At 34.4% G+C, this 24130-nt stretch overlaps 1 protein-coding gene across 3 annotated transcripts in view; it reads right to left on the minus strand.

The window, feature by feature from the left end:
* KCNT2 (potassium sodium-activated channel subfamily T member 2) overlaps positions 1-24130 on the minus strand; it is a 377441-nt gene that overhangs the window by 101608 nt on the left and 251703 nt on the right. For 2 of the 3 annotated variants that reach the window (XM_021686660.1, XM_021686659.1), the window contains exons 15-16: positions 1767-1916; positions 124-353 (exon numbers count right to left, since the gene is read on the minus strand). In XM_021686660.1, coding sequence (XP_021542335.1) covers positions 124-353; positions 1767-1916 — 380 coding nt within the window. The remainder of the gene's footprint in view (positions 1-123; positions 354-1766; positions 1917-24130) is intronic. The other variant, XM_021686661.1, reaches the window with a different exon arrangement.

The raw sequence follows: 24130 nt of genomic DNA on the forward strand, positions 1-24130 counted from the left end.
AAAGAAAGAAAGAAAGAAAGAAAGAAAGAAAGAAAGAAAGAAAGAAAGAAAGAAAGAAAGAAAGAAAGAAAAAGAAAAAGAAAGAAAGGAACTAGTGATATTTTCAAATTTATGTATACTTACCCATGCTGGCAATTATGCTATGTACAGGTAATCGAGAAGGTCCATGATAAAATGACCTTGGTACATTGCTTCTTTTCTGCTGGTCTTGGTTTTTAAACGCTGAATTCTCTTCTTTGGTAATATTAATATAAAAACATATATCTGTAGCATTCATAATATATCGAGGACCTGGATTCAGCAAAATGTTTTTATTATCTTCCCTCCGAACACCAATCAAACAGACGCCAAACCTTAATTTAAAAAAATAAATAAATAAAAGTTTAAGAATTATAATTCAGCAAAGCTCTTATGTTTTTTGTTTTTAAGTTTGCATATGTAAGAAAATTAGTAAACTATTATAAGGCAGAGGAAAATTAAAACCCCAAATCACAGCATTTTAAAGCTTGAAAAGATCCTGAAAGATCAAGACTCAAGATGCTCAAGACAAAAAAAAAAAAAAGACTCTCAAGACTCTCAAAACTTTCCTGTTTTTCCAGGAAAAGAAACTATGTCCTTAGTGTGTGGTGAAATCAATTTAGTTGATTATGACATATATACTTTTTTTAAATGAAGACCAGAAAAAAAATAATGAAAAACATCAGGGTGTGTATCATTAGTAAGGGTAAAAATTTTTATAAATTGTGTGTGTGTGTATTGAGTCTTACCATAAATGTATATTTTCACTTGGCCAAAAAGTATAAAACAGTATGACTTTAGTCAAAAATGCTTAAAAGTCATTGGCCTAAAAGAAGAAACTTACCCAAGGTTACATGAGGAAAAAATCAGGGTCCCTAAATTTCTTTTAGTTCTGTTTCTACCATATTTGGTTTACTCTGAATTTTACAAAAAAAAAAAGTAATAGTCTGAATAGGTGCACAGCTCAATTGGGAGAATATCAACGACTAAATGTAATAGATATTAAAAATTTCTTTTATACTTTTTCAGGTTATGTTCCAAACACAAAATGTCCTGAATGTTTTTATTTCAATATGTCTTATAGTGTTACAAATAAATCTAGCTTAAAAATATTTTTTAAACATCAAAAGTATATGTATGGATAGAATCGTATTGAGAATTAAAGTGGAATACATTAAATATTAGATTAGTGGAATATACTAGATATATACAAACCTTAAAAATGTTATATCAATATATTTATAATACTGATAATACATTACTTTCATTATAAACATACATTGTTTCTTTAGTAAATAATTTTTTTCAAAAAGGAAAAATATTATGTTCCATGTTTGAATTAGAAGGTACAATTGTTTACTTTTTAACTTATTTCTCTGGCCAAAGCAAGTTTTTTTAAAGGTCTAGATTTTATAAATGTTATTATGACTTTGTCTACATTTTTAATCAGCACTTTAAAATTAGATCTCTAAAGAAGATTCATTTTCATGCATTTGTGAATTCTTAATGGATTAAAATATTTTAAAGATAACTTAAAAGTTACTAAAGTCAATATTCCTACTAAATTATACTGTATACCTAACACTCCTAACTTGTAAAGACCATACAGAAGTTCAGAGTTCAAATGTCACTAATTATGTTAAAAATTTGCAACTCGTGAGCACCAATATGGGCTGTATTTTAGAAAACTGTGTTTAAAGGGTGTGATTGATTTATATTTTAAGTCCACTCTGGAAGCAGAAACATACTTTTTGTGTGCATGAAAAGAGGCATATGTAAAACTCTTTCCTTCGTACTCAGCAAAAAATGTACTTTCTTCCAAAACAATGTGGTAAACTTCATTGCCAGAGCATCTACCGTACATCTTCTGCCACTGTTCTGGCGATTGCTGGCCTTCTCTGCAACACAAGCACACACACATACACACACACACACAGAGGAAAACACAGTGAATGCGGTTAAAAAGACAATTTTCATACATAATCTGGTTTCCCTACAGGAAGAATTGGTAAGCACAGTTCAAAGAAGTCTATGTGTGGTGCTCTAAATGATGATATTATTTACAAATACAATGAATTACTACAAAAATTTTGAAACTAACACAATATATGTTTGAAAGATGGCAGATTCCTAGAAAGTAGTTCTTCATAATCCAGTTAATGAACGCATTTACCCTATGAACCAATAAGATATAGCATTTCATTTTAATTTCTGTTTATGTGTATCCTGTCATGCACGTGCTATATATTATACTTGTTTCATAGTCTAAATAATATGGCCCACTTCATCTCATTTATGATACCTGTTTGGCCCTGGTAGGTAACTGATTTTGCTTTGTATTTATGAGTGTATACATGTCAACTTATCAATTTGATTTCACAGAAAATATACTCTTAATTTCTGTCCATATCATAGCAATGGCTTTCTTCCAATTGTGTAGCAGTTAAGAAAAAAATATCTCTTCGTGGTAAAAGGGTCTTCAATGAGATCCCCAGAAGTATTTTTTAAAAGAACGTAAGTTTATCTCAGAAAGTACAGTTTGTATTTTCTGGAATGTTCTGCTCAGTGGCCTTGGATAGAAATAAAAAAGTCAACGAACGAAAAATGTATTGTGAATATACAAGAGTTCTTCTTTCCCATTTTTTATAGTAAATTTCACTTTTTCTGAATAAAGCTTATATGGTCTATAAATACAAGAAATACACTTTAAGAAGGAAAGTGCTAAATATATAAATATCAAAATATTTCATCATAATGTCTGTAGATTCTGAATGGATAAAAGCAGATAACAAATTATATCTATCATATTTAGGGTTTAAAAAAACATTTTAAAACCTGTTTTATCTAAAGGATTATTAGAGATAATACATTTATTAATATTTTCAAAGTCAATAAGTTTTAAAAAATCATATATTTTCCAGGTATGCTTCACTTTACTTCATTCTTTCTTAATTGTGCTTAAGAGTCAAGAGCCCATGGGGTGCCTGGTGGCTCAGTTGGTTGAACGTTGAACACTGGACTTGATTTCAGCTCAGGTCACGATCTCAGGGTCGTGAACTTGAGCCCTGCCTTGAACCCCGCCTCGCTTGGGTCAGGGGATTTGCTGGAGATTCTCTCCCTCTACCTCTGCCTCTCCCCCAACTTACGAGCACTCTCTCTCTCTCTCTCTAAAATAAAGAAATAAAACCTTAAAAAATAAAAGAGTCAAGAGCTTGGACCCTGAATTCTGATCACCTGATCTGAATCCTGATTCTGCAATCTTGCGTTGTTAAGTAACTTCTGAGTGATTCTCTACCTCTTCTGTGAAAAATAGCACCAGCCTCACTGGGTTAGATAAAATGAAGTAATACAAAAAAATCTCTTAGCAGATGTTGGGATCATAGTAATCACTCAGTAAATGTTAGCTTCCACTATTTTCCTGTTACACCTTCCTCATTGCTAAATTTTGGAGCCAATTTCAACATGTCTAGTCAACCTACACCAATGCCTCTAAAACCTTTACTCTTTTTTCTTTAATGCTAATATGTTTTTGGAAATAGGAAAATAAAATAAAACAGACCACTTCTGACTACTGACTGCATCTGCCTCTACCTAACTACTACTTCCTAAAAATAATTTTTCCTGGTGGAGAAATCGTTCCCTTTGGCAAACAAAAATAAAATTATCTTTGTTATGCTCCATAGTCTACTTGGCAAGATGATACTTGGCACAGATAGAATTCTTTTAAAGTGCTGGAAATGTAAGAGAAGGTGCCAGGAATTCATCAGAGTTTGTTTGAGATCCAAAAGGTAGCATGGAGTCAAATCATTGTCAGACAAGGGTACTAAAAGCTATTCGAGAGAATAATAAATCTAAGTCCAGGGGCTGAAATGGGAATACAATGTTGTAACTTGGAAGGGAACAGAAAAGGAGGGTTAGACAAGGACATTTCAGATGGATTTCCCTAAATCATTTGCTTGTTCTCATGCTATTTTATGCTTCTACCCCCAGAAGACCTCTCTATGCTTTCTTCAAATATCCCAAATAGGTAAGAAAGAATCTCTAAGTTTCTGCTAATTGTAAATACACAAAATTTTCTCCTTTTTGCTCATGTTAATTGTCTGAGAAATGTAGGAAATGAGTAATGCCATTTAATACTAATGGCTATGTCCAGTTCCCACTTATTAATCCCTACATGAAATATTCATCAAGCACTTAGGCTGTGTCAGGGAGAGCTCTAGATTCAAAAGTTATGGCAGTTAACAAACAAGACAAAAATGTTTTCTTGTTTGGAGCCTCTAGTGAAGGAAGACTGACAATAAACAAAAGAAGCAAACTGTGTTATGTGTTAGAAGTGAACTCCTGGAGGCACCTGGGTGGCTCAGTAGGTTAAGTGTCTGCCTTCGGCTCAGGTAATGATCCCAGGGTCCTGGGAGCAAGCCCCACACTGGGGTCCTTGCTCAGTGGGAAGTCTGCTTCTCCCTCTCTCTCTCTGACCCTCCTCCCCTCTTGCTCTCTCTCTCTCTCTGTCTCAAATAAATTAAAAAAAAAAAAAAGAAGTGAGAGGGAGAAAAATCAGAGAGGCAAATAATTTTTAGGAATGAACTGGAATGTAAATGGTATGGTTGAGGAAGGCATCACTGAGAGGTTGACATTTGAGTAAAAATCTTTAAGAGTTATGGAGCAGCAACCACATGGGTACCCAGGAGAATATTGGCCCAGGCAGAAGTAGCCACAAGTACTTTCCTGAGGCAGAGGAATGACTGGTATAGCTAAGGAAAAGCAAGGAGGCCAGTTTAACTGGAGTTGAGGGAGGAGAAAAGATGAGGCCAGAGAGGTAGTACGGCAGGGAGAGGGGTCACACAGAGATTTATAAAAGCTTATAATGACTCCGACCTGTGCTTGAGATGATTTGGCAGATACTGGAGGATTTCAAAGATGGGTGCAAAAGATTCTGACTTAAATTTTATAAAAATCCCCCTGGGTCATGGTGCTGAGAAAAGATTGAAGAAAGGGTAATGACCAATGAGGAGGTTACTGCAATGATCCACTAGATGATGATAGTTTGGACCAGACTAGACTCGGTCCTGAATGTAGAACAGAAAGGATTTGCTAATGTAAGAGAAAAGAAGTATAAAAATCTTAAGTATCCAAGTCCTTCAGAAATATGGATGGATAAATAAATAAATAAATAAAATCCATACAGACAACAGTGAAAATTAAGTACTACTGCTTATAAAACATCATGGAGAAATCTCAAATATAAAAATGTTAAATAAAAGAAGTGATTTTAGATTTGTCATTGTAGCTAACTAGGTCCTGGAAAATCAGAGATAGTATGCGTGGGCTTCAGAAACATGTGGAATGTTTATTTTTTAAATCTGAAATGCTAGGTACATGTATGTTCATGATAATATTCTTATAACGTGCAAATGTATGAAATATTTCTAATTATATAGAACATAACATATTCTAATATCTAATGATATTTCTAATATCAAAAAGATATCTGTACCAAGACATAGAAACAACTTAAGTATTCATAGATGGATGAATGAATAAAGAAAATGTGGTGTAAATAATATAATGAATTACCGTTCAGGTATAAGAAAGGAAATCCTGCCATTTGTGACAACATGGATGGACCTTGAGGATATTAGCTCAGTGAAATAAGTCAGACCAAGACAAATACCATATGATCTCATTTATATGTAGAATCTAAAAAAACAGAAACAAAAAATGAACTCATAGATTCAGAGAATAGACTAGTGGTTGCTAGAGGTGGGAGGTGGGGAGGTGGGTGAAATGGGTGAAAGTGAACAAAAAGTACAAACTTTAAGTTGTAAAATAAATAAGTCCTAGGAATATAATGCATAGCATGGTGACTATAGTCAATAATACTATGTTATATATTTGAAAGCTACTAAGAGAGTAAATCTTAAAAGTTCTGCTTTTATGGTGCTGTCATAAGAGTGAATTTCAAAATCTCAAATCAATTCATATCACTCTTCTGTTGAAAATGTTTAAAGGACTTCTTCTTTTTCTTGTGTGCTCTAGCCATGAGCACTCCTTAATTTACCCTGAACAAGAAACTCTTTCTTATACTTTGGCCTTTTCACAATGTTGTTCCTTCTATCTCCTACACTCTACTCATTCTTTGACCTACAGCTTACTCATTACTTTCTCAGCTTTGCAAGGCTGTACTTTTTTCATGATACTATAACACTAAATTGTATTAATTACTCCTTAATGTCTTGCTTCCCCAGTGAAATAAGCCACATGAGGAAAGGGATCATGTCTTGTTTACCGCTATATTTTTGAGACCCTGACATCCATTCTGACACAGAGTAAGTGCTTAATAAATGTTTGGTTAAATGAACAAAGAATAATCTAACAATGTTATTCATGCTTAATTAGTAAATGTTCAGCTTTCCTAATTATATAATACCTGTCTCCCTCACCAGAATCATTTTCTAGGTCTAACCAATTACTTTCCCCTATGATGAATTTGCCATTAGAATTAGAATTAGAAAAAAAAAATCACTGAGTTCCTCAATCGCTAATGGACATGAAATAAATTTAACCTCAGCAGCAGTAAAAACACAAAAGATAGTAGGGACAAAAAGCACAGAATGGAAAGCTTAGTGAAAATTACAAAGAGCCATTTAATGAAGATTTAAGATGTGTTTACACTAATCAAATGAACTTTTAGGGAAAATAATTTGCTTGTGCATTTACTGTCAACCTCAAAGTATACTCGAACCTGTAAAATAGTACAGTCTAGTTTATTTCATACCCTTTTAAGGCTGCTCTACCATTTTTACCGAAAACTCAATGGTAATCAGTCCTTCCTAGATAGGTTTATGTCCAGCTTCATTTTCAAAATAATTGACGGCTCCAGCAGTTCATAAAGGTATTAGTAGAAAAAGATAGAAAACAATAATAGGAATATGAAAATAAAATATTCTATTAAGACAATATATGGATTATGGAATATCAGTATACGTTTGCTACTTGAAAGAACCTTTTTGAGATGTCTATTCCCCTGAATAAAGGGACATGCTGTAGAATTCATGTACCCAAAACCATAGTCATGAGACCCTTGGAAAAACTTTGATGGGGCAACTTATAAGGAAACAAAGCTTGTGTATGAATTTTAAACCCTAAACAAATGTCTAAGTGAGAAAAATTTTTTTAAAAAGGGAAGTGGAAGGAAAGAGGATTGCTTAAGAGAAAGGAAAAAAAAAATGTCTAGTGAAATAAATTACAAACCACACATCAAAGTCTTCAAGAGCTTGTAGCCTTCAACCATGTCCTGTCAAATCCCCCATTTCTGTCTTATAATAATGTCTTGGGCGGGCCCTTTCTTTCAAATCATGTTCAGTTATTAAAAAGCTCAGTTCCACCCAATTTGAAACTCCAATCTTACCAGCTCAGGTTTATTCTTCCTGGGATGTTGCTGCTCTTCAAAGTAACTCTAACTGGCCATCACTGTCATCTATGAAGGGGTCTTGTAGGCACACGTGAATACCCTTTATGGGGAGTGTGGGTAGCCTTGGTATATGATCACTGGTAAGCAAGAAACTCTCTTCCACTTTCCCTCATCTTATTTCCCCAGTGGTATATCCTACAGTCTAGCTTCTTGAGTTTCCTTACCTTGTGGCCAACACACTTAGATGGGGTACCAGAAATATGGCTCAAATCTTTTTAAGCTATCAATTGTTCTGTGGAAAATCCCATATGTGGGATTGAAGGCTGCTTTCTAGCTCTACCATTTTTCTTTAATTTTTTTTTCCTCATGTTCAAATAATCACAGGAAACTACATAAGCAAAAGGCTAACTAGGGAACAAGATGCTAGTTCCTGCTTCCTGCAGAATCTCCTATTCTCCACAAGTAATAGGTAATTCTTTTGTACTTCCCCTCACGTGGTTGGGGGTAGGTGCAAGAGCACTGTGCTACTCTATCCATACCCTTTCTGATCTTCTCTTTCTATGGAAAGGGGAGGAGAATATACAATGGGATACTTGACTCTTCTTTGTCCTCAATTTTAAGTTACAGCCACCAATTCTGGGACATGAAAAGTCCCTCTCAATATAATAAGTATTGGCTAAAAAAAAAAAAAAAAAAAAGGTATGTTTGTTCTATTCTGTTTATTTTTCCCAAGTTAGAAATATCATTTGTTCCAGTTAACTTCCTGATGGTGCATAAATCAATTTTGACAACTGATTTTATTTTTCCTTTAAATCCAGGTAGCACATTCCTCATTAATCTATGATTACACCTTTAAGGAAAATGGGTATTTACTGCCAGAAAGCAAATTAACTCACATACCAATCTCCTGTGCTTCAACACGATCAACCGAGTGGAAGGAGGACTGTTAGTGAGTAGGTACTTGGGTCTGCTCTTTGCAGAAATGTATTTTAATACACGCTTCTAAATACAGTAAAAGAATCTTATTACTTAGTCCTGTTTTTTAAAAGTTTCCCCACATCAAATTTTCACAAAGAGAGAAGAAAAAAGGATTTAACTGGAATTTCCTGTTCCAGATACAATAAGTTGAAATTGTATTACAGTACATACTCTCTTTCTAGTTCAGTAATGTGCTGAACTACTCTGCTCAGTAATATCGTTTGCATTAAAAAAGCAGAACAAGGGGAGCCTGAGTGGCTCAGTTGGTTGAGCGGCCAACTTGCTTTTGGCTCAGGTCAAGGTAAGATCAAGCCCCACGTTAGGCTCCATGCTCAGCAGGGAGTCTGTTTGAGATTCTCTTCCTCTGCCCCCACCCCCACTCACACATGCTCTCTCTCTCTCTCAAATAAATAAATAAATAATCTTTTAAAAAAAGTGTCCTAGTATCTTCAACAAGAATACCTGCCTTTCTTGCAAGTAGCTCCAGAAATAATTCAGGAGTTTTGTCAAGCTCTTCAGCAGCCTGATGCTAAGGTTTTTAAAAATTACTTAAAGGTATTCTTCTAGAAAGCAAAGCCCTAAGGACTGGATCTCATTGTGCCTACTTAATGATCAGGAATTCAGTTAATTTATAAAGAAGCAGTTTTGTGTGCCATTCACCCTGGTCTTTTTAACAATGCTTTAAGCTTATTGCAGTATATGTATTGGGATTTTTCTATAAAATGGGTGTAATTTTCTCTGAATACAGGTATGTGACAACAAGAGAAGTTGCTTGCATGCCAGTTCAAATTGCTCTATATAAAAATGCTGTTAAAAGATTACAGCATGGTTATCTTAGTACCTTTTTTTTCTTTTCTTAAAACGTTAAATCTTTTCTATAAAGACCATAGCAGGGAAACAGTGTACTTTTTTTTTCAATTGCTAAATATAAAATGTTTGAAAATTTTAATTTTCTTTTATGTGTGCCATCTCAAAATATGGGGGGAATATAACAAATCAAAACTAATTTTTTGGGGTGCCTGGGTGGCTCAGTTGGTTGGGCGACTGCCTTCGGCTCAGGTCATGATCCTGGAATCCCAGGATCGAGTCCCGCATCGGGCTCCCTGCTCGGCGGGGAGTCTGCTTCTCCCTCTGACCCTCCTCCCTCTCATGCTCTCTGTCTCTCATTCTCTCTCTCTCAAATAAATAAATAAAATCTTAAAAAAAACCCTAATTTTTTGTAGATAGCATTACATTTCTTTAACTGTTTCGATGCCAATGTGTGTTCTACAAAAGAGAATGGTTTCATAAATTAACTGATTTAAGAGTAGGTACCGGTGTTATACACTTTTTATAACAAAATAAAAATAAATTTTACATAGTGAAAAAAGTGTTCTGAAAACAAAACAAAACAATAACAACAAAATATGAACAAAAACAGCATAAAACCTTATTCTACTGACAAATTCCTATTTTTTGTAAAGATGTACGGTGTTTTTATTTTTTTTTTGAAAACTCATACTAATAACTTCTAGAAAATAAAATTTTATTTTACTTTTATATTTTCTGTATGCATACAAGGATGCCACCAAACTACAGGTAAACTCAAGAGTAAGCATGGTATTACAAAGCACTGCCTTCAAGGATATAAAATGTAATCATTAGTAGGAATCCACCTTTTTCACAATATTATGTTTGTTGTCTTAAACACCTCTGTATTTTAATCATTGGATTTAGTTTTGCTGGTATATTTTGTTCTCTTCAATCCTGAATAATGTAGTTAAATATACAGGAAATGATCAGTTTCAGATTCACCAAAATTGACACAGATTACCAAATTAGTTGTTTTTATACTTATTTTTATTACAAAACTAAATTATTTTCTCATCAGTAAGAATAAAGAGCACCTCGTCACAAGGATTTCTGATATAAAATCCGTTCTTTGCTATGTAATAAAATAAAAAGATGTATTTCCACCATATATCTAGGTGGAAATTTCTGCCTTAGGAAAAGGATGTCATTTAGATTTATACTTGAAATGTTAAATAAAATAAAATTTACTTATTGATGCTTCATTTTAAAGAAGAATAGGTATTTATTACCTCATTATATTGATTAAAAGTAGATTTAAAACTCAAAGGTTTAAATCTAATTAAAATTAATACACTTTGTTTAATTCTACACACTTGTGTTTCCCCAATTTAATGTCTACTTGGTTGCACATAGTTGTTTATATTCTTTACAGGGTGCTTTATTGCAAACACACATGAATTGCACTAATTCATAATGGTCCCAAACTGTTACATTATTTAAAAATCAAATTATTGGGGCGTCTGGGTGGCTCAGTTGGTTAAGCGACTGCCTTCGGCTCAGGTCATGATCCTGGAGTCCCTGGATCGAGTCCCACATCGGGCTCCCTGCTCGGCAGGGAGTCTGCTTCTCCCTCTGACCCTCCCCCCTCTCATGTGTTCTCTCTCATTCTCTCTCTCTCTCAAATAAATAAATAAAATCTTTAAAAAAAAAAATAAATAAATAAAAATAATAATAGAAATCAAATTATTGAAATGATATTACAATCTTGCTTTTACTATCAATGTCAGGAATCTACAGTTAGCACTGTAGACCAAAGAAATGATTTTGACAAATTGTAGGCTGTGTCATTGGAAATGTAATTGTAATTTACGGGTGGAGAGGGTATATTAGAGCATACAGACGCTTGCAAAACAGGGGAGTTTATAGAAGAAACAGCTAACACAAAACTCTGACGAACATTTATTCTTGCTAGTTCACTGACATAGAAGTATGGGTATCTTTATCTACGAAGAGAAGTATTCGAGATCTCTAGATAGAAGAAGTAATAAAACACAAGATTAAGACGCCTCAGTCTACTAGGAAGAGGTTTATTCATTCCTACTCTTGAACAGCAGAATTGCCCAGCTTTTTATGTCATCAGACATCAAAACAAATGAGTTCTAAGATTAAATCAAGATAGTGTATGCTAATCAATTTTCTACCACTAGATGGAACTGGAAAGCTGTTCGCCATTCTCAGGACAAGAAAAAATTGTTGTTGAAGTGGAGAAAATACAAAGATGCCATATTGCTTTCAAACATTATTAATAGTGAACTTAAACATGGAACAATCTTTTGAAAGGAATCTCTGTCATGAAGAAATGAAAGAGTTCAACTGTTAAATCTGAAAGACTGACGGTATGTACTTGAAGGTGGTCAAAATTCACTCTCCTTAGTCTTTCAAAAACTCCAATGTAATTTTCAAAGTGTTCACTTAATTCAAGACCCTGCCTAATTATCACACACCAAAAAATTCTGTGAAGATTTTTCATCTACTTTTTTTTAAAGATTTATTTATTTTATTTGAGAGAGAGTGAGAGTGACAGAGAGAGACCGGGGGTGGGGGAGTGAAGGGGCAGCAGAACAGAGTCCACGCTGACTCAGCACTGAGCGTGGAGCCTGATGCAGGGGCTTGATCCCATGGCCCCGCGACCCTGAGATCATGACCTGAGCTGAAACCAAGAGTGGGACGCTTAACCAGCTTCACCTCCCAGATAACCCTAGATTGTTCATCTACTTTTTAAATTGTCAGGTGAAAAAGTAAATTCCGCTGTCATAATGAATGTCATTCTGTCTTTAAGTCCACTACTAAGTAAATCATAGCCTACTGATTTTAAACTGTTCTACTTCAGCATTAATCAATAAAAATCCATAACTAAAATGTACTTGCCTCTTTCTCTCTCAGAACACAGCCTGCTTGCTTACCGAAGACCATACATTTAGCTTTAGTTCAAGTGCTTTGTGCCCTTATACATTTATATAGCACCACTCTATCTATCCCTTTAGTTTAGACCACCACTGTGAATTTCCCAGGAAAATTATATACCATAAGTATTAATATTTTGGAAGATAGGAGTTATAGAAGCTCCTATTATTGTTATTTACATTTTATCATTTGAGTATTTTTTTGCCCTTATAAAATTATTTGTAACTAGGAGATTTGTTTACTGTCTCCCCATGTTGTCATTTAATTTATTCTCAAGGTATGCAAGCTAATCCTACCATAGACAAAAGGTATTTTACTAATAAAATAAATCTACTAGGTGAAATTTATAATATGTTCCAAATCAGGCCATGTTTACATTGTGTCCTGCCCTGTATTGAGTATTGGTCTTTTGTGATCAGAATGCATTCATGTTTTGCATGTCCCAAACTCCTAACACAGTGCCTTATACTGTGTGGATGCATGTGATTATTATTTATGAAATTAATTAACAGCCCAAACATAACATTATTTTAACTCTACTCAGTGCTATTTTTAGCATATTATTTCATCCAAACTTTAAATTTTGACACCCACAAAAAAGCTTCCAAATCTTCAGCTTAATGCAGTTTTGAGTACTTCTTAATGACAATGTTACCAAGATTTATTACTATGTATCATTGTAGGCATTATCTATGGACTGCCTTCTCTGAAGTATGAGAGGAAAGAATTATCTCACAACAGACTGCCCATAGGGACTGTTCATATAATCATACTGCCATTTTTAATTCATCTTTGGAATTCCTCTTTCAGAGTTGTTCTGTAACTTCAATGTCCTCAGAGCAAGGTTTGTAAAGTAAATATGTGCATCAGGCCAGACGTGAGACAATGGGGAGTGTTCAGGCTTTTGGTGAGCTGGCTGTTACATGTCTGAAAAAGGCAAATTCAAAGAAAACAATTCAAAAGAAAACATATTTACATCAGGCTGGTAGCCAAGTAAAACTTATCTGCTAGCATACTTTGGTCCATAGGTTGTTAGGTTTGCAACCTCAGATCTACTAGTTACTTTGAAAGTGAGTTAAATGAAGAAACAGGCAGACATTCTGTTGCGGAGGTAGTACGGTTCCAAGATTTTTATCTGGTTCGTTGCGTGGTGTGGCAGTGGAGATTGTTCATACAAGTTCAGTCTCGATTGAGGCTAACTTTCTTGCTCTGCGTTATCCATATTCCTTTATACTTCTCTTTACGATTAAACTTGTTAAATGGATACTCTTGTCTAAAGTTAAGAATCCTAGTCAATACTGAGGTTTTTTTCAGTATTGAACAAGTTTTTTGAACAAGTTTTAAGAAATTTTTCTTCACCATTATTGTTGTGTAAGTTGGCAAGGCTATGCATCTAGGTATAATTCTTTTTCATTCATTATCGTTTACAAGCAAGAGACCCTGTCAATTTAAAGATTTGAATCTCCCTTATTCTGTTTTAATTTCTTATATTCTATTTTCTCTATGTTATCTGGAAGTCCCACTAAATCAGACATTATTTCTCTTGGATTGATCTCCTGTATTGCAAATCTTTTTCTTACACATTCTATCTCTGTACTTTTATCTGAAATCCTCAGGATTTCTATGATATTATCTTTCAAAACTTTTTTTGAAAAATCTTTATTGAGGTATAATTGACATATAACATTATACTAGATTTAGGTATATAACATAATGATTTTATATGTGTATATATTGCACAATGATCACCACAAAAAGTCTGGTATCCATCCTCATACATAGTTATGTTTATTTACCTTGGGATGAGGACTTCTAATATCTACTTTCTCAGCAATTTTCAAATATGCAATACAGTATTATTAACTATAGTCACCATGCTGTATATTACATACCCATGACATTTATCTTATAACTGTAAGTTTGTATCCTTGACCCCTTTCACCCATTTGCCCACCCCATGTCCTCCACCATGACAACTACCAATCTGTTCTCTGTATCTATGAGCTTGGCATTCTGTTTTGTTTTGTCTTGTTTTGTTGAAATTCCATATATAAGTGAGATCATATGATATTTGCCTTCTTCTGTCTGATTTATTCCACTTAGGGTAATGCCCTCAAGGTCCACCCTTGCTGCAAATGGCAAGATTTCATTCTTTCTTATGGCTGAATATTATTCCATTGTTTGTGTGTGTGTGTGTGTACATACTACAACTTATTTATCCATTCATCTATTGATGGACACTTATGTTGTTTCCATATCCTGGCTATTGTAAATAATGCTGCAGTGAACATGGGGATAAGGATATCATTTCAAGTTAGTGTTTTCATTTCCTTCAAATAAGTACCCAGAAGTGGCTGGATCATACAGTAGTTCTATTTTTAATTTTTTTAGGGACTTGTGTACGGTTTTTCATAGTGGCTACACCAATTTATATTACCACCTTCAGTATACAAGGATTCCCTTTTCTCCACATCCTCTCCAACACTTGTGATTTCTTGTCTTTTTGATAATAGCCATTGTAACAGGTGTGAGGTGGAATCTCATTGTGGTTAATTTTTATTTCCTTGATGATTAGTGATGGTGAGCACCCTTTCATACCTGTTGACCATCTATATGTCTTTGAAAAATACCTGTTCGGATCCTCTGCTAATATTTTAATCAGGGTTCTTTTTTCTTTTCTTTCTTTCTTTTTTTTTTTTCTATTGAGTTGTAGGAGTTTATTGAATTTTATTAAATTTTAATTTCAGCATTCTGTCAATTTCAAAAGATCTTTTTTACTTTCTATTTCTCCACCATAACTCCTGTTCTTCCTAAATCTAGAATAATAATTATAATAATTTTAAGCTATTCTAGATTTGTGTATTTATTTATTATGGCTTTTTTCTTATTATTACAGAGAAGATAAGATCCTTCAGAAATATAACCAACAGAAATCTAAGTTAAAGATTCTGAAAATTTAAAATTCTACAAATAAAAAAATATCCTCAGTACTTTATTCCTTTGAATAGCCATCATCACCCTTTTATAATTCTTTAATATTCTTCTAAACTATTATTTATACTTCTGTAACAAAAGTACATTTAAAATATTTACTCATTTACTAAGGGTCTCCTTGCTTCAAAAAATATATTTGATTCTATTTTCAAATGTGATTTTTTTTTTTTTACTAGTGAGTATAAAACCAACCTTCCCTATAGATCCAAAACAATTCCAGTGAGAATAGAGATAGTTGTTTCCATCTGGCTGGATTTATTTCCCTCATTTCATACTGCATGCTGATAGTCAGCAAATGGCAAGAGCCATATTTCAAAATTCTGAGTATGAGATATAGGGATATTAAATGGATCCCTTTGTCTGTAAATGTTTTGTTAAGTGGCAGGTTACACCTTATGGTGAGTAAGAAGGGATCATGCTATTTTGTCTGGAGCCACCAAATGCCCAGTTATAGAATACTGACCCCCAACTCCAAACTATCTACTAGCATACAATTCAGACATTTTCTTCTAATTTGTTTAGGAAAAATCAGATTTTTCCCAGTGGTAAATGTCTGACTAACATTAACTTCAGGGCAATGGTACTGTGGTAGATGGAACAGGGGTAACTTGTTTAGTATTCAGAAATTCAATTAAAATTTGACTTCTTTTTCTAGAAATCTTACAGCCCAAAGCTTCACTGGGGGATGCCATTTTGTCCTGCTGCATCACCCTCTAGACATCCTGGGAGGGAGTTTTAACAGGAAACATTCCTTTTTCCATCTCCCAGAAATTGATTGAAATCTCTTATGCCTTTCACTTCTTTTTTATTAATGAAAGCTTATCATTTTTTCCTCTGTCATCATTTCAATGGAGTCTCATGAAGGAGAGCAGATAAAGGCATATGGTTCTTAAACTAGTTTGAAGCAAGGGCTTCAGTGAATCATCTTTAGTGCACTCTTTACTTCATTTATTTAACTAGTATTTGTTGAGCATCCATGCTGTGAAGGTATGAGTACAACAAGTTTTCTACCTTGAATGAAATTACAGCTTACTAAGCAAGAAAAAATAAATACATTAAAAGAAAAAGCAAAAAAACAAAAACAGAGGTGCCTGGGTGGCTCTGGGTGGATGTTTGTTAAGCGTCCAATTCTTGGTTTCAGCTTAGGTCATGATCTTGAGGTCGTGGGACTGAACCCCCATGTCAGGGCTGAGCATGGAGTCTGCTTGAGATTCTCTCTCCTCTCCCCCCCCCACTCGCGCACACACTCTCTCTCTAAAATAAATAAATAAAATCTTTAAAAAATACATACTTTGGCAGAATATATTAAAATTCTATACAAGTTCATAGAAATCACATTAAATTGGGGAGTTTAAAAATATTCATGAGGAGATAGAATTTTTGATTTAGCAAAGTCCTCTAGAAAGCCAGAAGAAATGAATTCAAGGCAATGGGAACAACATTTTAAAAAAAGATGTGGAAACCACAAAGTATATTTAGGATCATGTTATTTGGAGGACACGATATATATATAAGAGAATCATGGGAGATGAAGATCTAAAAATAAATTAGGACTAGAGTGTAGAGGGCCTTAAATTAAATGGACATATTTGAATCTAATTTGATAATGAATGATTAGCTATTTAAGGCTTTTCAAACAGAGGATTGACAGACGAGAGCAATATCCAGATATCTCAAACTATGTTTAATAAAATACTGTTCCAGTTGATCTTTTAATAGGTGGGCTTAGGAAAACATTTCTCAGGTAATCAAACAGATTTTAGAGACACCAAATAAAATGCACTTCCATGGAGATTTTCAGTACATATAACTTATATAAAAGAAAAATAAAAGTAACCTTCAGAGGTGCATCATTTCCCTCTCTTGTGATTACCTCCATTCAGACCTCCAGTATTGTAGTCCTTTTTCAAAAATGTTTTGTCATGGGAGAAATGGAAAAAGCACCATTGGGGTATACAGACAACACCATCTCTCTCAATTTCCATGGTCAAAGAAGCAGGCTTCCACAGAACCAGCAGAACTGTTTGATAGTGGAAACAATTATAACTTATAGATGTATTTCAATAAAACCTATGGTGTCCCCCAATTTTACAGCTGTTATGGATGAATTTTATCCCCTCCCAAAACCATATGTTGAAGTCCTAACCCCTAGCACTTCAGAATGTGACTGTATTTGGAGACAGAGACTTTAAAAAAGTGATTAAGTTGGGGGCGTCTGGGTGGCTCAGCTGGGGGAACATCTGACTCTTGGTTTTGGCTCAGGTCATGATCTCAGGGTTGTGAGATCAAGCCCCACATCCGGTTTCATGCTCAGCATGAGTCTGCTTGAGATTTTCTCTCTCCTTCTCCCTCCGCCCCTCCTTTCTCTCTCTCTCTCAAATAAATAAATAAATCTTAAAAAAAAAAAAGTGAAGTTGAAACAAGGCTGTTAGTGTGAGCCCTAGTCCAATCTGTTGTCTTCATAAGAGACAGGAGAGACATAGGAAAGATCATGTGAGGACAGAAACAGAAGATGGCCATCTGCAAGCTAGGATAGAGGCCTCAGGAGAAACCAAACCTGCCAATACCTTGACACTGGGCTTCCAACCTCCAGGACTGTGAGAAATTAAATTTTTATTATTTAAGCCACCCAGTTTCTTTGTTATGGCAGCCCTAGCAAACTAATACAATGGCCAGGAAAATCTAAGCCCTTTACACCAGGGTAGTGTGAGGTGGGAGATTTTAGAAGAAAAAGTAAGAATTATTATGTAGTTTATAGATGCAGTGAAATTCACACTCTGTAGTGGAAAAGAAGAGAAGGATATGGGAAGGAAATATGTAAAAGCCCTTTTTATGACCTTCCTTTTTTTCTGGAAGTCCGAGCAGCAGTAAGTTACCAGGTTGCTAATGGTGTGAGGCATTAGGGATGGGAAAGAGATTTGAAGTATGGTGGGAGGGAAAAAAAAAAAAAGCCTGTTAATATTCTCAACTCTGACTGAAAGCACTGAAAAGCATATACATCTATCTATTAATGGAAATAGAGGCTCAGATTTAGGAAAGTTTTATCAAATAAAGTTCAAAATTTATACTACAAGTGACAATTACTTGAAATGCAGCAATCAAACATTAGAACTGAAAAAAACAATTACGTTTTACTCTAAAGGAAAACCAAGTGCCTCTCATTCTCGTGGACACTTTTATTTTTACTTTTAGCTTCATATGGGAAGAGAGTGACTGGATTAGATCGCCAGATGACAAAATGTAATCTTCTGTCACAGTTTTGGAATGGGAAACTTCCAAGAGAACTAAAGGTAATTCACTTGAGCTTGCCCTGCCACCCCACACACATTTTTTTTTTCCATTTTCCTTTCTTTCAGTCAAGGGGGTAATTATAATCTGTTACTTTTTTTTTTTTTAGAGAGAGAGCACACAAGTGCAGAGGGGAGAGGGAGACGGACAGAGAGTCTGAAGCAGGCTCTGCCTTGAGCACAAAGTCACACACTGGGCTCCATCTCATAAACCTGACATCACGACCTGAGCTAAAACCAACAGCCCAGCACTTAACCCACTGCATCACCCAGGCGCCCCTAATCTGTTACTTTTAAGAAACTTTCTCTTCCTTTCTCATGGCAACTGATTCCCTGGGCCCTCTGTGACCAGCTCAATATTATAAAGGAGAAAAACTCTCCAACCCTTCTCATCTCTACCTCTGTCCCATGTTTCCCTCCCTTGTTTTGGTCCTTTTTCTGGAGATGGTAAAAGACATTCGATTTTCCTTTTCCCTCCTCATAGTGTTTAAAATAGGGACTCCCCGGATGTTGGAATATAATAGACAAGGGAAGTCTCATGGTTAATTTTCATCTGAGATCAGAGAAACAATGAAGCCTTCCACATGGTCTAGCGCAGATCCCTATAGTTCTGCTTAGGTTCAAAGATACAATAAAATGGGCGCCTGGCTGGCACAGGAGGTAGAGCATGCCACTCTTGATTTTAGGGTCACGAGTTCCAGCCCCACACCTTGGGGTGAAGAACTTACTTTAAAAAAAAAAGATATAACAAAATATTGTCGTATCTTGCTCTTTGTTTTCTCCAGATATACTTTTTTCCTGATGATTTTGTTTGGAGAATTCCTCCAGTCAAAATACTATTTAAAATATTTAAATCACTCTCAAATAAAGCTGACTAAAATGTTTAAAAATAAATATTTAATTCCTCAGGCTTTCCTTGTCTTTCACCACCTTGGCATCTGGAAGAGTACTGGTCAGTTATTTTGTAGGATGTTCTCAATACTGGTGTGTCTAGGTGTTTCCTCATAATCAGAAAATATTGTCAAGAATACCAAAGAAATTATGTCATGTACTTCTTTTTTTTTTTTTTGTCATGTACTTCTTAGCACATCATAGGGATTACATGATGTTGAGATCTCTTTTTATTGGTGATGTTTTCCTTTGTCTCTTGATTAAGACCGTGTCTGTCAGGTTACTTCACTATAAAATTATAATTTTTCCTTTCATAGTTATTAAATATTATAGACAGACATGTTGAGACCACACAATGATCCTGGCTCTCCTTAAACATTCACCTGCTAATACTAGCACCCCTTGGAGGATCGTGTCTACCACAACTGCTTGCCTAATGATGACTTCCTATTTCTCTCTTTCCTTCCACATTATTAGTTGGAATTCTTTGGTAAGAAAGAGCTAGGCTTCTTCCCCACTTATTTATTTATTCATTGGTTACTTACATCAGTGTATTTACTTGATTTTATGTTAAAATTGAATGTGATCATTATTTATTTTGTTTCTCAAATTGTCCCATCTTAGCTTGTTAGGAACTCCTTCAGGTTATTTATTGTGTCATTTTGACAAAACCCCACTCTTCAGAGCAACTCCTTACTTTCTGGCACCACGAGATTTTTCCAGACTCTTCTTACACATTCCCTGCCTGTATCCTGGATTCACCCAATACCCCAAGGAGCCCTGGATGTTTTTATTAGAGAATTGTGTTTAGTAACCAAGATGTGAGCATTAAATGTGCTAAGTGCTACTGAGCTGTCATTGCTCTCTCAGTAAACAGAGCTAGGAATTATATTTGTATATACTTACAGGCCCATACAGACACAGATCTAAATTTGTGTCTATCTTTGATATATATGCATTAAAAGTCATGAGTTTATACTGATTTCCAATCTTACCCACAGGAACTCTCACCGATTGGAGGAGGCTTAGGAGAAATAACAACTAAATGCAATGCAGGATCTTGGAGAAGATCCTTGAACAGAAAAGGGATATTAATGATAAAACTGGTGAAATTCATTTAGGCCAATAATTTAGTCAATTGTGTTGTACCAATGTTAATTTGTCATTTTGATAACTGTGCTATGATGCTGTAAGATATAAACATTAAGGGAAGTTTATATGGGAAGGGTATGTAGGAGCTCCCTGTATTATTTTTGTAAATTTTCTGTGAGTCTAAATTTGGTTCAAATAAAAAACTAAAAAATAAGCCATTAAAAATGTAATGTGTTATCCATCATTTCCCAACCTTACTTGAGTACATAATTTTACTTTTTAGGAAAATTATTAACTTCCATCCAAAAGCATTATTAATTGTGCCTTGGAACACAAATTTGGCAATGATATGAAATAATAGAACCACTATTTATATACCACACAAAAAAATTAATTACAGTGCATTTGACTTAATGTGTTTCTACTATGGTTGAAGATTTCCCAAAACTATTAAGCAACCTCTGGTGAAACAGTTATTTGAGAAAACCTAAATTTCACTTAAATTTAAATGTACACAATTATAATGGTCATGATAGAAATTTGAACAAGACTATCTTTCTACAATTTTACAAACACTTTGCATGTGGTTAGAGGTATGATAAAATTTTGCAAGCTAAGGAAATAACCACAAATGAAGGTGTTCTTCTACTTTAAAAGAGACCAATTACATTGAAAACAACAGACAAAACTTAATAGTGTTAAATTTTCATTTTACAAAAAGCATTGCAGCAATACCCAAATCTGCAGTTTCCAGATCCCATTGATGAAAATAACACACTCACCCTGGTAACTTAATGGAGGGCTTCTTATGAAATAACCACCCCTGAGGAACATACTTACAAAACTGCAACTTTTTGAAATTGATTTTACTAAAATATAAAAGCAACTTTGCTTTCCCCTTACTTCTAATATGTATTTATGGAATGTAGCATTAGAATTCTTACATCTTTTCACTCATCCAAAATACTTAAGATACATATTTATATCATATATGAATTGATTTCTATTTGAAGCCTCCTTTTTTGTGGCCATGTAAATCAAAAGAAAATTATTGCAATATATTGTAATAATATATTGTGAAATGTGAAACTGCCAGCAACTGTTACCTGCTTACATTTATATAACTTAACCATTTTCTCTGATATATGTCTTTATCTTTATGTCTTCTACATTTTAAAAATAATTTTACTGCATTTAATAATTTTCTTATTTAAATTATTTTTTATTTCAAACAAACTTTGAAAAGGTCACTGAAAACTTGTATCCTTTTTTTTTTTTAAGATTTCATTTATTTATTTGTCAGAGAGAGAGAGCGAGCACACAAGCAGGGGGCAGTGGCACACAGAGGGAGAAGCAGGTTCCCTGCTGATTAAGGAACCTGATGTGAGACTCGATCCCAGGACCCTGAGATCATGACCTGAGCCGAAGGCAGACGTTAACCAACCGAGGCATCTCAAAACTTGTATCTTTTAAGAAGACAAAATAATTTTATACCTCCTATAACTCTACTTGGCTTTCTCCTGTGAAATCTTCCATGACTAAATAATATACTGCTGGAGAGTAAAATGCCTGACATTGTACATACTTGAGTCATCCTTTCCAAAATATATTTAATCCTAATCTCTGTAATACTTAAGACAGTGATTTGAAAGATTGGTCATGGCAAGATATATACCTTCACTGTTTATTGCTTGGAAGCATTCTGGTATATATTTGTTCATTCATGTCATTCTTTGTTCCAAAAAATATCCAAATGAAGTTACGAACATATTCTAATTTAAATATAAATCACATGTGTGCATGGCCTGAGTCTTCTCCATCACAAATACATATATGGTGGGTGACCTGCATTTGTCTTTAAAGCATCTCTCCTCTACCCTCAAAGTGTCTCTGACAGCAAATTTAAAAAAATGATTTTGATGCATATAGAATCTGACTCACTTGATACACATAAATAGAGCCAATGAGAGAACTAAAGAGTACCTACCTACTATGGTCTGGTACGGCTGTACATAATCCTCAAAACCAACCTGTGAAGTGACTTCATCCACTTTCATGGTTTCAAGTGTTCCATATGCAGATGACAGCCAAATTTCTATCATCAGTGTAGCTAAGCTCCAGACTGTATATTAGACATAATTTTGGGAGTCTAACAAGTACCTTAAATTATGTTCAAAATAAAAATTCTGATCTTCCCCGGTCTTCTTCATTGTGGTAAATCACCATTATATTCTTCTGGTAACTCTGTCCAAAAATTTGCAGTAATGCTAGACTCTTCTTCTGTTCCACCCCACATCTAATCAACAATTCCTGACAACAAAACCTTCAAAATACATCTAGAATCTGAGCACTTCTAATCACTTCCATTCTTGTGCCTCTGCCCAAGACAAGGCTTAACTTCTCTGGTTTAGATTAGTCCCATAATCTCTTAATTGCTTTTGCTCAACGAAGAAGCCAATGTGTTTGTTACTCTTATTCAAACATTATCCCTCTTCAGCTCAGAATCTTTCAGTGATTTTTAATTTGAGAGTGATGGGCACTGCCCTTCTAATGGCCTAGAAGACCATTGTTTCCCTGTCAGATCTCAGCTTTTACTCCCTTTCTCGTCCTTCCATTCTAGCTACACTGGCCTATCTGCCGTTTCTCAGATCATCAGATGTGTGTCTATCTGAGATATATTTTACTTATTTATTTTTGATCTGTCTCCCCAATTGTAATAAAAGCTTCAGGACAGCTGGAATTTTTCTATTGGTTTCCTTGTTGAAACCACAACACCTGGAATGGTTTTGTCACGGGGTAAGCATTAAATAAATAATTGTCAAATAAATGAATAAAGTAATGGATGAGAAAATTATTATCTCAAATTTTCCATATAAAATGATTGAGAATGAAATGGAATATGTAACTGGCTCAGTGTTAGTTAACTTTGCCAGTTAGTGAGTCAACCATTTCAAGCTGCCAGAATGGGTGGTCTTTTATCTCTGTCACATTTCCTCCCTAAATTTATGAGTCCCATTTACAGCATGAACACTACCAAACAGAGGGAATTTTAGTTGTGATTAGGTTATGCAGTTCCCAGAAAGTCCAATTTTAGTTGCTACTTTAATGAGAGAATTTTCTGAATCACGTATTTTATAATAATATGTTTGGTTTTGGCTCACTGATAATACATTAAAATTCAGGTAAAGGGCCAACTATCAAAAAGTATTAATAATTAACAACTATACTACAGATATACTAATATTTTTTAATAGTGCCAAGTTGGCAATCATCAGATTTGAGCTCTCTCTCTAATAAGAAACAATGACCTTTGTATTTCACATATAAAACTTAGGCTTTCACAATTATTTGCATGAATCAATATACCCCCAGATAAGATCCTTTATCTTTTATTCTTATGATACATAATCTAATTATCATAAAAGAGTAAACATATAATTTTAAATAAATATGTGTGTATATATGTATATATACATAGGTGTGTATACAGATTTTTTTAATTTAGATTACTTACATTGCTAACAGACATAGCTAGAATCAAGTTCATATTCTAATATGCAAAATATAATTGTATCTTAAGAAGTTAAAAGGCAATGGTTGGACTTCATGGAAAGTTTTAAATAGTCCCAGCTGGCAATACTTTGCCCCTTTGCCATTCCCCTTCTTCCTACTTAGAAGGAGAATAGCCTAAAGCAAAGCAGGT

The sequence above is a fragment of the Neomonachus schauinslandi genome, chromosome 6 (genome assembly GCF_002201575.2).
Source record: "Neomonachus schauinslandi chromosome 6, ASM220157v2, whole genome shotgun sequence".
In the NCBI taxonomy this organism is placed as follows: domain Eukaryota; kingdom Metazoa; phylum Chordata; class Mammalia; order Carnivora; family Phocidae; genus Neomonachus; species Neomonachus schauinslandi.